The sequence below is a fragment of the Lampetra planeri genome, chromosome 39 (genome assembly GCF_965212315.1).
Source record: "Lampetra planeri chromosome 39, kcLamPlan1.2.h2, whole genome shotgun sequence".
Classification (NCBI taxonomy): Eukaryota; Metazoa; Chordata; class Hyperoartia; order Petromyzontiformes; family Petromyzontidae; genus Lampetra; species Lampetra planeri.
In genome coordinates, this window is record NC_136145.1 from 771,080 (window position 1) to 785,006 (window position 13,927).

Below are 13,927 nucleotides of genomic sequence, written 5' to 3' on the forward strand. Positions count from 1 at the left end.
TATTTAACTCGATGGTTCCCTCTGTAACTCTATGGATCTCTATGGGGTCCCGCTGTTACTCTTATGTAGCTACAATGTCCCGTAACCGCCGCCATCGGCGACGGTCCTGGGCTGGTGGCCGACCTTGCCACAGAGCTGCATGGCTCAGCGGGGCTTCGCCAGCTGAGATAACAAAGCCCACGTGCGAGAAACGTTGTCGGGGTTTCTTGTCGTGAATTGCGCTTGGGGCACCGCCACTGCCAATGCTGCAGCAGCACAAGTGCCGGATTATCCCAGCAGCACAAGTAGCTACACGTGTAGCTACGGGCCCAGCACTTTCAGGGGCCCCACGCTAAATGCTTTCAAGCTATCAATTCCAGTTCAGTGATTCTGCACTTGCTCTATTACTTTAGTAGTATACCGCCTTCGACTTTTATGAACGACTGGGTGTTTAAGGTTAGCCATTTGTTGTATTATCTCGCCATATAGCAAATGAAAAATACAATTACGTACTACGCGAGTTAACAAAAATTAGTGTTTTAATATTTACGTGTTTTTTTAATTTATGGCCCATTTATAACATATGCTACAGGCCCTGCACTAGCTTAATCCGGCACTGACCAGCATCACGAAAATAACGTCTGTGTCTCAATGGTGTACTATGTAACAGAGTTGTTGAGCACAGGCGCAAAACGGGCCAAAAACGTCACACGAAAGTTCTAGCTGGAGAAAGAATGCAATGCAACTGGCATCAGCCTTTCTTGTGTGCAGTTTGTGTGTTGTCTCCCCCTGCTCCACACGGGGTTCCTCGGCCTTCTCCGATTTACTACCATGGCCACACCAATCAGTGTAACATATGTTCAGGTGGGTTGGGGTAAATTATTGCGCGAGTTGTTGGGTTGTGTTGTTGTTGTTACTGTTGCGTTGAGGCTCACGGATTTTCTGGTTCACATTGGTTTTTTTTGTTGTTGTTGGTTGTTGCAGCCGGGACGGCTGCGTGCTGTACGGGGGGGGGGGGTGATGTGGTGGTCATGTTGACACACACACGCGCGCCAGAACCAGGGTACTTACCGGTACGGGGAGGTTGTGTACTCTTGGCCGAGACCCGCTGGGGGGAGGGGGCTGTGGGCAGCGTCTGCGATCCCACAGAACCCCGCCCCTCGGTGGGGAGCGGTAGAAACCAGTCCGGACCGGTCGGGCCAACGGTGACCAGGACCCCTCCGAGGGGAGGGGGCTGGGGGATGCGTGCGATCCCACAGAGCCCCGCCCCTCAGTGGGAAACGGTATATAAAGCGGGTTCTTGAGAGCGCTGGGCAGTTCGCCTCAAGCCGAAGTCAGAAGCCCGCCTGAAAACAAGATCCTGGACCCCAAGCCACCGACGTCCTTTTAAGGGCCGGGGCTCAGTGCGGTGCCAGTGGTCGGAGGTTAGGACCCTGAGGTTCCCTTGGCCTGATGTCCTTGTGAGGGCCAGGTCGGGACAGGCCAGTGGTCAGGGACCCACCGGACCAGCGGTGGGTCAGCCTCCCATAGGTCTAGCCAGCCGGAGGGCTAGAGAAGTCAGAGTGACTAGGTACAATAGCCCAGAGGCTGTACCTCCCAGGTTGTGGGTGAAAGGGGCCACTACCCCTTTGTGTTAGGGATTGTGTACCTTGTTATATTATAAATAAACCGTGTTGGCTCTACGACGACTCCGTCTCCATACAAGAACATTACACATGGAAGGAGATGAGAGAGGCGAGATGAGGTGGGGCAAGGCCATGGAGATATAAAGTAAGAACATTTATCTCGCACTCTTATGAGTTCAGTCCATCACGAATGCGCATCGATCACACTTCCATCACATACTGATCACACATTGATCACACATTGAAGTCGCCTCTGAAACAACAGCAGCAACACCGTTTTGAGTCTCTTGCAGAACTGGCTCAGACTCGGGGATGGATCCCGAGCGTGAGCTGCAGCGTGTTTCAGCGTCGCTGGGCCGGAGACACTGCGCCGGCCGCATCGCGCGGTGGGGTACAGCAGCAGGTCGCCGCGAGCCGCGGATTGTAGTCGGAGTGGATTATGGTCCGTTGAAGCTGATATGCACTGATCGGCGAGAGAGGATGGAGCAAATTGGAGACTCTTAAAAACGAGTAGGCATAATTTATACGCAATCCTGTATTTCATAGGTAGCCAGTGCAGCTCATCGTGTATCAAACTCATGATCGGATCATATTTGTGTTTCCTAACTACAGATAGTCCCCGAGTTACAATGGTCCGACTTATGATATTTCGATCTTACGATAGCGATACGACAAAATTGGAAAATATTTAAAATTTCGCGCGGCAGGCAAACGCAGCAGCGTACGAGGTACGATACTGTACGTTGGGGCCCTGCCGGGATGTACGCATCTCCCGCCTTTTATAGCAGATAGGATTGTTTCCTGAAAAAACTTTCTATTAAATTGCAGTTCATATAGGTAGGATAAGAATTGACCTTTTTTTACTTTACATTTTACTGTGCAATACAGTATTGTAATGAATAAATACATACAGTATATAGTTTATACAGTACGGTACTGTAAATTGCTCTGTTTTGCTAAATTATCAACATTCTTTTGGACTCCATCTCGACTTACGATATGTTTGACTTATGATGGGTTCGTCGTAACGCATCTCCATCGTAAGTAGAGGACTACCTGTATCAGGTATTTAAAACGACAGCGGTGAGATGCCGAGGTCGGAGGAATAAAAATAATTATAACAATTCTTACGCAACATGATAATTGGTGTTTTACCCTTTTACGCAACATCTTTTATCCAGCGAAGGATACATTTATCCTTCCCGGGGAAGACAACTGCAGTCCCAGGAATATAAAAAAACAACGAGAGCCAAGGATATCTTTCATCCCCACATCGCTTAGCACCCTGCGTACCGGCCATCGCGGCCCAAAGCACTGCGAAGCCACGACCATCAAATCAGCGAGGTGGGGGGGGGCGGGGGGGAATGGGGGAGCAAACACGGCAGCGGCAGGGAACTCGCCGGGGTCACTCGCTTGCCAACGTCGAACAAACGTCGACAAACATCGTTGATGCCAAGCGCCGCGATTTAACCAAAAAAAACACTTGCTTCAGCCTCTTCAGGATGCGGCAGCCAGGTATGTCAACAACTTTCACGTTGGCAGGAAAAATAAATCCTATAATCCTCGATTATAATTTATATTTTTTGCTTGTCGTGCCTTTCACTTAACAACATCGGCTCGATCCATTTGACAAACGTCGACTCTTTGCTGCCGCCGGGCCACCACCGGCTATTTATCCGGTCGCTCGTCGACGAACGGCGCGCGCCCGGCACCGCTAGAGCATGCGCCCCCTCTCGGCCGCGCCCAGCTCGGAAGAGAGCCTCCACTCGGGCGAGGCGGGGCTGGAGCAGGCCGGCGCGGACCCCTCCGCCGCCCCCTCCGCTCCGCCACGCGGCCCGGCCGTCGCTGCGTCCAGGCCGTCGGCGACCGCGTCGAGGCGCGCACGCAGGCCCTCGCGGACGCAGCGCAGGAGGTCCCGGGCCTCGTGCACCAGGCGGGCCGCGTCGGCCGGCTGGCCCTGGCTGCAGTCGTAGAGCGCGCCCTTGAGCAGCACGTCCTGCTGGCTCGCGAAGCGCTGCAGATCGCGGGCCGCGCGCCGCAGCTCGTCGTGAGCGTTGGGCTGTGGGGGACCGCGCCAAACGGTCAGCCGAGGGTTACGACGGTCGATGCCGCGCCATGCCGCGGCTCCCTTCCCTTCTGTGAAATTCAAAGCCGATGCCTGACCTGCAAGGTATGGTCCTCCTTTGCAATATTCCGACACTTGCAACATTTCCGCTTTCTCCTGTACTCTCGATTTCTAATCACTTTATCGTTGTACTGCTCTCTGGAGTTCTTACCCTGTTAAAAACAAAATAACCTTGAAACCGAGTTCTGCTCTTCCATTTGGCGCCCGACTCGGCTGCGAACCAAACCCCGCGAGGCACGCGACGGCGCGTCCGTCCCTCCGCGACGTACCGCATGCTGAGCGGCGCCGGGCGGGCGTGCGCGAGCCTCTGCCGGCGCGGACCCTCGCGCCACGGGCCACACCTCCTGCGTGTGCCGCGCCAGCACGCGCAGGGCCTCCGCGGCGCGCAGCCCGCCGGGGCCGGCCCTGCCGCAGGCGTCCGCTTCCTCGCGAGCGCCGACCCCGCCGCCGCCGCCGACCCCCCCGACGTCGAGGTCGTCGTCGCCGCCGTCGTCGTTCGCCGGCTCCAGGCCGTCGTAGGGGTTGTGCAGGTCGCGGTGCGGGTGCAGGTCGAAGGCCGGGCCGCACGAGCGGCCGTCCCACGGGCGTGGAGGAGAGCGGCGCGGCGCCGGGAGGTGCTGCCGCAGGTCGAGGCACACGGGCTGCGGAGAAGGCGCGACGAGAGCGACGCCCGTCAACCCGTCACCCTCGCATCGTCCACGCGGCGTTCGACCATAACTAATTTAGTTATGGTATGCCGGATATACTTCCCAAACGTTGCGGCTAGGACAGGTCTCATATCCGCTCTGCGGCGTCCCAAGGACATTGGGCCGCACGGCCTCGGCGGCCACAGCAATGCAACTCAACCTCGACTCCGATCGGTACGGACGGGGGGAGGGGGGCGGCAACGCGCAGGGGGCGGTGGGCGACGTACGGAGGCGGAACGGGGCCCATCCCACATGGCGGCGGGCGACGAGGAGGCGGCTGTGCGGTTTCCTCCCGACGAGGTGGAGAGCGTGGACGAGGTGAGCATGTCGGCCAGCGTCGAACGTGCCGTCAACAGCGGCAAGGGTTTGGTCTCATAGGTCCCGAACTCTGCAGCAGTAAGCGCAGCAGCGGCAGCAGCCACAGCGGTAGGCAGGAGGAGGAGAGGGACCATTAACAGCGATCAATGGCTGTGACGCAGCGTCCGTTGATTTACACCGAGCCTGGATACGATCGCTTCTCAAGAGACATTACGGAGCGATGCTGCATTGTCCGTGTCGAGTTTGTGCCTTCGGCATCCTGGTGTCTCCAGCCTCTCACTGGCTCACATATTCACATATCCAGCCAATCCCAAAGAATCTGCATTTCAAATTTCCATTGATTAGCACGTCTGGGTTAATCCAAATAAAACAAAACCAGGTACTCGTGTTAGGCTGAATCGACCTTGAGGAGGGCTGAGAACCAATTCAGATAATCGTCACTGGTGTCGACCACGAGTGGGAATCGAACTCGGGTCATAGTCGGGTTCTTAGCGCAGCGGGCTAACCACAACACAACCGCTCCCCACTCACTCACCAAAAACTCATTCGCTCACCAACCACCTTCACTTGTATATTTGAGACCGGAAGAAGTCATGTGCTCTATGGTTTCGTGTTTGTAGTTAAGTCTCACTCAGAAGAGCGATTAAGTTTTCCACCGATGCATCCTGCAGTGTATGTATGACTTCTTTCGCACCGTACGTAGCCAACCGTGCTCATCGGAGTCGGGTCGCAGGAAGGGGGCGTTGTAGCCACGCGATGTCACTCAATTGCGGAAAATAAAAAAAATTGGCAAATTTGCACCATGACGCCGGCACACAAGGTCCACCCCCACACCACCCACCCTCCTTCGAACCGAAGTCACGGGACCTACAGCAGCACGGGCCCCGAGCGGGCAGAGTTGAAATCCGAGTGCCAGCGGCGGAGGATGCCGCACGGGGGGTGAGGGTGCGGTACCTGTGATCTCCTCTCCCAGGGCCTGTCCAGCGAGGGGCCGGTGGGGGCTCCTGCTCGAAGGCCGCGTTAGCGGACGCACCTTGGCCGCTTGGGGGGCCCGACCCCGGCGAGAAGCTGCGGGGCGGGGGGCGGGAGATGAGGTGTAAGGGGGGGCCCAAAGTACGAATGCATTAAAGACCAAGAGCGGTTGCCTAACGAAGCCGGAACTTTGCCACGCGCCTCTGGGCAGGAGACTCGTTAAGGACGCTGCTGGGCAGGTGCGAGCTGCCGCCCTCAAACAATGTAGGGCAGCGGAGCGATGCGAGCAGAGCGCCGGGCGGCTAAAACACACCAAGGCGGCTTGGTGAGGGTGCGCAGGTGGCGCGTCTGCCAGTCGTCTCACAGCACCTGGGTGTGTCCCGTGACCCTCTGCCAGTGAGCCTTCAATGCCACTTCACGTAAGAGGCTCAAAGTGGACCTCGCCTGTACATGAAGCAGTTCCCCCCTCCTTAACCTCCTTCCTCTCTTCAAGACCCACCTCTTCTCTATCGCCATTCCCTTCCTCTTCCCTCCACTCCTTCCCGTCCCTCCCCGACCCTTTTGAGACCCCTAGGTACCCTCACTTGGTGTCACCCATTCCTAAGCCCATGCACGCCCCTGCCATCGATCTCATTCTACTTGGTTACCTTTGCATTGAACTATGTTAAGAACTCCCCCCCCCTCTCCTCCCCCCTTCAACTTGCTTATAAGGGATTACTTCTTGAATCATTGCCTCACTTGATGCAGCTAATCTGGCTGTGACGGTCCCACCTGATGACGGAGACTTGTGTTGCCTCCGAAACGTCGTGATTTTTGTTTTTATTTTATTTTCATTAATTTTGATGTTTTACCTATGTGACTTTACCGAAAAAACCTAAGAATATGATTCCTTGCAGTCACGAAAGCTTCAAATCTAGAAATATGTTAAGCGCCTTGAGCTCAGGCGCTCTGCAAATATAAAATGAGATCAGACAAGCACCGTGGTGACGTCACCGTTGCTTAGTGGCGAATGGGGGGCTTGGTGCTGCGTGAGTGTGGAGCAGTGGCGCAATGGTTAGCGCACTGCGCTACGAACCCGGCGGACCTGAGTTCGATTCCCGCTCACGACCATTAACAGTGACGATTATCTGAACCGGTCCAAGGCCTCCCCTATTTCGACTGGTGCAATGCGTAAAAACATAGCCACTGGTGAGACAAAGACGGCGGGGCGTGGTGCTGGCCACCCACGCCGCCGCGTGCCAACATGCCGGCCTTCATAGGTGCCCTTGCCCCGAAATTCTGTTAAGGTTACACGCGGAAACCTTTGTGGTGTGCGTGCGGCACTCACGGTCGCGGGACATGCCGACGGAGAGGCACTTTTGGAAGCGGCAGAACTGGCAGCGGTTGCGGTTGGTCTTCTGGATGACGCAGTTCATCTGACACGTCTCGTACTGCACCTGCGTGCTCACCGTGCGCCGGAAAAACCCCTGCCGGGCGGAGAGAGAGGGTGCGGGGGGGCACAAGGGGATGGCGACTGCGTGTTCAGGTCCGTGCCTGTGTCAAAGCACACGCCTCATCCACAAGAAGGCAATAAGTGATCTGAGTGCGGAAGTTTAAATGGACAGCCCACGTATACTATTAGAACGGCGCCAGTGCAAATTACAACAAAGATGAATCTTTCGCCGACGGCAGACCGGGCGGCAGAGGCACGGTGAGAACCTGGAATGAGATCCCCTTAAAATGACGTGCACGTGTTAGCCAGAACCCTTCATAGACATTGCCTCCCTGCATCCCTGCATCCCTCCCTCCCTGCCTCCCTGCATCCCTCCCTGAATCCCTCCCCCTCCCTCCCTCCCTGCATACCTTGCATCCCTCGCAGGCGTACACTCCGTAGTGGATGCCAGACGCCAGGTCTCCGCACACCTCACACAGCAGCAGCGTGCCGGTACCCGCGCCGCGATGCCCACCGCCGCCGCCGCCGCCGCCGCCGCCGCCGCCTCCGCCGCCCAGCGAGGGGGAGAAGTGACGGGAAGACGGACTCGGGCCGGAGGGCATGCACAGCCCCGGCGAGCTCGACGGCGATCCATGCCACTTCTGCAGCTCTGCACGGGCGGAGCAACAACAACTCATGTCATCCCACAAGTAAATCCATCGGTGGACCGTACCATCCTCCAAAAGCCTACGCTTCCCGCATTCACGCAAACCCACGCTGCCCGGTGCGGGGAAGTATGGTGAAATAGCCCTGACGACCCAGACGGGAGACCCTCATCCAGCAGTGGATTGACGAAACGTCTGTAGGTGGACAGTTATTCACAGTTCTTCGTCGCACCACTGCTGAATTAGGGCCACCCCCCACGCGGTGTCGTCCATGGGGCTTATTTGATCATACTTCACCACACCGGCCAATGAGTTGGTGAAGTCAGGGGGGGGAAGGGGGGCGTGGGTCAGGACCACTCGAGAAATAACTCGCCACGGACACGAGCCGTTTCCCGGTAAATTACGCGCAGTGCGCTTGGAGCGGTATTCCCTTCCAACGCGAGTGGTTTTTACTCTGGTGCCAAAAATCTCATGAATAATTCAATGGCCAAGCACGAGGGCATGCCGACATATTAGCCGTCGCAGAACTATCCACGGCTGCCTGCACTCGATGGTGAATGTGCAGGATCTGCAGTGGAATGTAATCTTAAAGTAATAACTCTGCAGAATACATAACGGTGCGAACTGCACTGCCAAAATATCTAAATCAGCTCAAGCTTCCCACGTGGCTTCGCGTGGCTTCTGCGTGGCCACCTCCACTCCTGAACCCTCTCCCCCCGTCCACGCCGCCCGCTGTAAAAGCCGACGCCGCTCCTCCATGCAGCAGCAGCAGCAGCGTCGAGGTCCTCACGCAGCCTCCTCCTCCCTCTCCTCATCTCTCCTGGCCCCCGTGCTCTCGTTTCTCCGCTCCTTTTCCATCCCTTGTTTCCCTATTCTTTCGCTTGTCCCTCTCCCGCTCCTTTCTCTTTCTTCACACACTGTATCATTGACTCTACGCCCCTTCTTTGTGTTTGTGCCAGGGCTAAAACCTTCCTAATAATTGGCAGCATCTGAAAATTTGAGAGTTAAGGACTCTGCGTGATCTATCATGGTTTGAACGTATATACGCTACAGTGGCATGGACAGGGGCAATTTACAAGGGACTGAAAATGTCGAGAGGGTGTCCATGTGTTGTAGGTGGCTCACCGGTAGAGTGAGCGGCTTGCAATTGTAAGATTATGGCCGGGGGTTGACTTGGCCCATCATCCCTCCAGGGTCAATAAAATAGATACCACCACTTTGTGGGGGAAGTCAACAATGGTTGCCTTGTGAAGTTACCCCACCCCCACCATAGGAATGTGGAATTCCCACCACTGGTTGAGTGCTGTAAACAGGCGATGAGCACCAATGCGCCAATGCTCGTGCGAGCACAGGAATTCACTTTTGACTACAGAAGTTATGCATCTGTACAATTAAAAATGGTACACCTCCGAGGTATGTAATACTGTGTAAAAATTGTAAACACTCTTGCAGCCGCTTGTGGACTTTTCCCGCACACCTGTCGCCTCTCGCTGCCTCCCACTCTGCAGGAGGCAAGTTACTCGGTTCGCTAATGACACGGGTCACAATTTTAAGAGTTCAGCACGAGACTTAAGCAACGGAACCGGAAGAAGGACTCTGCCCTACGGGTGAAACCAACGGAGGTCATCATTTTTAGAGTCATAAAAGCAAAAAAGCATTTTCTTGGATATGTAGACTCCACCGTGCGCGTGCGATATTGAAGATATCATTCGGAAATAGTAGATTCTTGCATGCATGATTTGATGGACGCGTAGTGAGCGGAAAGTATTTATATCAATCAATTAATCACTGCACGTTGCAGAAGTGAATGGTTTCACTCCAGCAGGCCGTCTTGGTTAGTCCTGCGGGTTTATTAAACTCTCGCCGCGGACGTTTGAGATCCCGTTCCCTCGTCCAGAGAAGGGGGACGTGGTGTACCGGCACCGAGGGCCACATTTGCCCAATTAAAAAAAATGCTCGCAACGACTTGATTAGGAAATGCATAAGAAATCGATAGCACGCGACTGCGAACATTTATCAGGACGCTCCTGAAAAAGACTCCTTCCTGGTTAAACACAACCTCACACAACAACAACAAAAATAAAAATAAACAACAATACGAATCGTTGCGCACGCGCACCTGACTTAATGAGGTAGTCGACGAGGCCGGACCAGCTGGTGCTGGCCTGCGCCTGTGAAGCAGCGGCGCCGGCCCCGTCACCGGGACCCGGCGTGCCGCGGCCGCCGTCCCCGGCGGGGCCCTCGCCAGTCCCAGGCGACGTCGACGCTCCGTCGAGCGCGGCCAAGCTATCGTCGTCGCCGCCGCCGCGAGACTCCTCGATCAGCGGCGCCTCCGTCCATTCATCCTCGGGCTCTGGGTGTGGAGGTGGGGGGGGGTAGTGGTTAGCGCGCTGCGCCACGAAAGCCAGCGACCAGAGATCGATTCCTGCGCGTGTTTGTCGTCATCAACACATCCGCAGTATTGATCAGGGATTCGAACCGTGCGCTGGTTTCGAACTGTGGTACAGTGGATGCGCATTTACCGCTTGTTCCAGACATAAGGGGAGAATGCGTGCGCTACTGCTAGGCCACATCACCGTCCTCACTGAGGCGCAAGATAATTTTTCAGTCGGAGTACTGCATTGGGATGCTTGGCCAATTACATTGCGTGTGTTGGTTTGGCGTGTGTCACAATCGGAAGGTTGCGAGATCAATTCCTGAGCTGGCACAACTCGGCAAATCATCTCTGTGGAGTCAATTATATGGTTACCACTTTTACAGATACCATCAGTAATTATCTACGGATAGACTGACCCCAGGCATAGGAATGTGGAATTTCTCCTTCTGGCTCAGGACCACCAGGATAGCACTGCCACTTATTCACTTGAAGAGACCTGATGGTACGAATCCTAGCCAACCAGCCACTCCCAATAGGCTTACCTTGGGCCAAGAAGCCAACCAGCCACTATTATCAGTCCTCTCACCGAACCCAACAAACGGGACCACAGTACGAGCATTACCCCAAACACGAACCAAAAACAACCACTTCGACTTGTCCTCTCAATGACCTCAACCAAGCACGAGTAGCAACTCTACCCCTGACCCTAAACCTGCCGCTGGTAAAAGCCCTCCCCCCACTGACCCGCACCGTACCCTGAAACCCAAACTTTACCCTTTACTCTCCTCTACCCACAGCAACACCTCACCAGGGCCCGTGCAGGTTTTGTTCGCCTGTAGCCGCGTGCCACCCTGCGCGGTGGGCGGCCCTCTCACCGGTCTTGATCCTCTCGTCGCGGTCCCTGTCAGGGCTCCCCCGCTCGCCGGGGCTGCCTCCCCGATCCTCGGCCGCGCGTTCCCCGTCGCTGTCCATGGCGCGTTGGGGGGGGGAGATCGCTCGCCCGCTGCTGCCGGCTGTGGACGACGAGATCGGAGGTGAGGAGCGGCGCAGGGCGATGTGCTCGCGCGCGTGGAGGAGAGGATCGCGCGAGGTTGAGTTTTAGAGACGACTGGGTGGGTGCGCGGGGCGTGCAGAGGACTCCCCGGGAGCAAACGGCGATCTACAAAACAACGATAACCTCAATAGCAATGCAGACCTCAAACATCTGTGTGCCCGGCCACCCTTTTTTTTGTGTCGGCACGCTACTGGAGGAGGAGGACCTCTCCACGCCCTCCGGGTCGTGTCGGGTGGTGAGGTTACGTGACCATACTTCACCACGCTGGTTAAGTGCAGGTTGCGCAGACGTGAGTGTTGAATTTAAAGAGGGCAAAAACAAATATAAGTCCACCTTTGTATGTGGCTGCACTACCCACCACTGCTCACAACATAGCCCGGGCAGCCAACAACAACTGTAATGCACGGAGATCCACCCATCCAAGCACGATCCAAGCTCAACTCTACACTGACCCAAAAACCCAAACTTAATTTCAATGGAGAACTCAACAATGGCAACCTCCACCCCTCACCTCGAATCCAACTCCAAACATTAACTCCGATCCCAAATCCAGTCTTCAAGCACCACCTCAAAACCTCGACTGGAACCACACTTTGCTCCACATAACGGCCCTGAACTCGCCTCCAATATACAGTAAGCCAGCCTCAATCACAACTCACGGCACCGACGAAGTCTCTACCCTAACCCCGACCTCAATCCGAGTACGGATTCCCACCCTAACACAAACGTCGCACCTAAACCCTGACCCTAATCCCGACTAATCCCGAACACAACTCGAAACCAACAATAAACGTCGCTCCCAGCCTCAACCTTCGTCCAAGATCCAAAACGTTACCTGAACCATAACCCTCAACGCAAACCCTGACCCCGAACATCAACTCAACCTTAATCCCCGAACCCACACCCAGATCCTTACTACCATCAACCAAACCACTCACCCGAATCTAGCCCACACTTACATTAACCCACACCCAGATCCTTACTGACATCAACCAAACTACTCAGCAGAATCTCACCCTATTGCCCGAACTCCCGACCGCCAAACCATAACGCTTACACGAAGCACAAGTCAGCACGCCTGGATCCCAGGGGGCCCACAATCACGATCCTGACACATGACAACCCCAACCCACCACCCAAACCCTGGTCCCGACACGACCCTAACCCCAAACCACACCGCTGACACGGGACACGCCATGACCCCCCACAGCGCCGACTCCAATAACCAAAGCCCCCCCCCACCCGTCTCGTGTAGCCTCTAGCAGACTGTGGGGGGCCAGTGCTGTTAGCGTGCGGCACCTATGAGGCCCGGCACTGTGGCACACGAGGGGGTGGGTGGCCAGCACCACACACGTCTCCCACTAGTCGTGATGTCTACTACACACAGCTGCACCGGGTTACCGCTTTGAGGCTGCGCAATGACACCTTGCCATATTTGCAATGTTACCCTATTTGCATTTTTATATCGTATATTATAGACATTTTATATTTTATTTTAATCAACATTTTTACATACTTTAACCCCTTAGTATTAGTTAGAATTTGTATCTTAAGTATGGTTAGACTTGTACACCACTTATTTAAGATTCCTATATGTTGAATGTATGCACCTTCCTGCCAAAGTACATTCCTTGTCTGTGCGAACTTTCATGGCGAATAAAACTCTTTCTGATTCTGACCACTTCACACACAACACTACACCACCACCACCTCACACACAACCCTACACCACCACCACTTCACACAACACTACACCATCACCTCACACACAACACTACACCACCACCACCACTTCACACACAACCCAACACCACGACAACACGTCCGAGTATAACGCGAACGGCAACGATGATTGTAGCGACTGTTACCCGAAGGATTTGGTCGTCGTCGCGTGAGATGGATGAGAGGGTGGTGGTGGCTGTTGTGGTGGTTGTTGTGGTTGTTGTTGTGGTTGTTGTGGTGGTGGTTGTTGTGGTGGTTGTTGTTGTGGTGGTTGTTGTGGTGGTTGTTGTGGTGGTGGTTGTTGTGGTGGTTGTTGTTGTGGTGGTTGTTGTTGTTGTGGTTGTTGTTGTGGTGGTTGTTGTTGTGGTTGTTGTGGTGGTTGTTGTTGTGGTGGTTGTTGTGGTTGTTGTGGTGGTGGTTGTTGTTGTGGTGGTTGTTGTTGTGGCCTCGCTTCGCGGGGGAGCCGCCGCGGCCCACCACCACCACTCGCCGGGTCCGCGCGGATAGAGACGCGCGCGCCGATTGGTCCAGCGCCACCCTCCCACTCCCCCCCGCCTCTCTTTCTCTGTCCGTCTCGGCCAATAGCAGCAGCGCTTACTGCAGCACACGAGCAGCGCGTGGTGGTGGTGGCGGAGGTCGCGAGGGGCACCCCCACCCCTTCCCCCCCACCCCTTCCCCCCCACCCCTTCCCCCCCACCCCTTCCCCCCCACCCCTTCCCCCCCACCCCTTCCCCCCCACCCCTTCCCCCCCACCACCTCCAACCCTCGCAACAGCCACGGATCTCTTCTTGTTCCTGGGCACGAAGTGTTATTTCGTAATCGTTTATGCCTAAAAGGTATATAAAATGACTATTATTCCCCACAAATTTTGCTTTTGTGACCAGGACACAAAAGCAAATAACAGTTTGAACTTAACCTATTTTCAATGAGAAAACGGGCGAATTTGTGTCTTTTCGTTCACATAAAGTCAGAAAAAAACTACATATGAATCAA

General features: G+C 55.2%; 1 protein-coding gene across 1 annotated transcript; it reads right to left on the reverse strand.

The window, feature by feature from the left end:
* Window positions 1-1,745: 1,745 nt before the first annotated feature.
* On the reverse strand, window positions 1,746-13,453 carry LOC144731439 (uncharacterized). Its single transcript, XM_078612477.1, has 9 exons — window positions 13,081-13,453; window positions 11,034-11,171; window positions 9,901-10,134; window positions 7,548-7,786; window positions 7,033-7,171; window positions 5,688-5,801; window positions 4,643-4,803; window positions 3,999-4,370; window positions 1,746-3,663 (listed from the first exon to the last, which is right to left on the reverse strand). Exons 2-9 carry the CDS (start codon window positions 11,128-11,130, stop codon window positions 3,319-3,321), a joined length of 1,701 nt encoding a protein of 566 aa, XP_078468603.1. The 5' UTR covers window positions 11,131-11,171; window positions 13,081-13,453; the 3' UTR covers window positions 1,746-3,318.
* Between the last annotated feature and the right edge of the window lie 474 nt (window positions 13,454-13,927).

Coding starts and splice junctions, on each gene's coding strand:
- LOC144731439 (XM_078612477.1), bottom strand. CDS start 11,130: ATGGACAGCGACGGGGAACGCGCGGCCGAGGATCGGGGAGGCAGCCCC. Junction 7,787..9,900: donor CGACTACCTCATTAAGTCAG/GTGCGCGTGCGC, acceptor CCGCCCGTGCAG/AGCTGCAGAAGTGGCATGGA. Junction 3,664..3,998: donor CCGGCGCCGCTCAGCATGCG/GTACGTCGCGGA, acceptor GGTCCCCCACAG/CCCAACGCTCACGACGAGCT.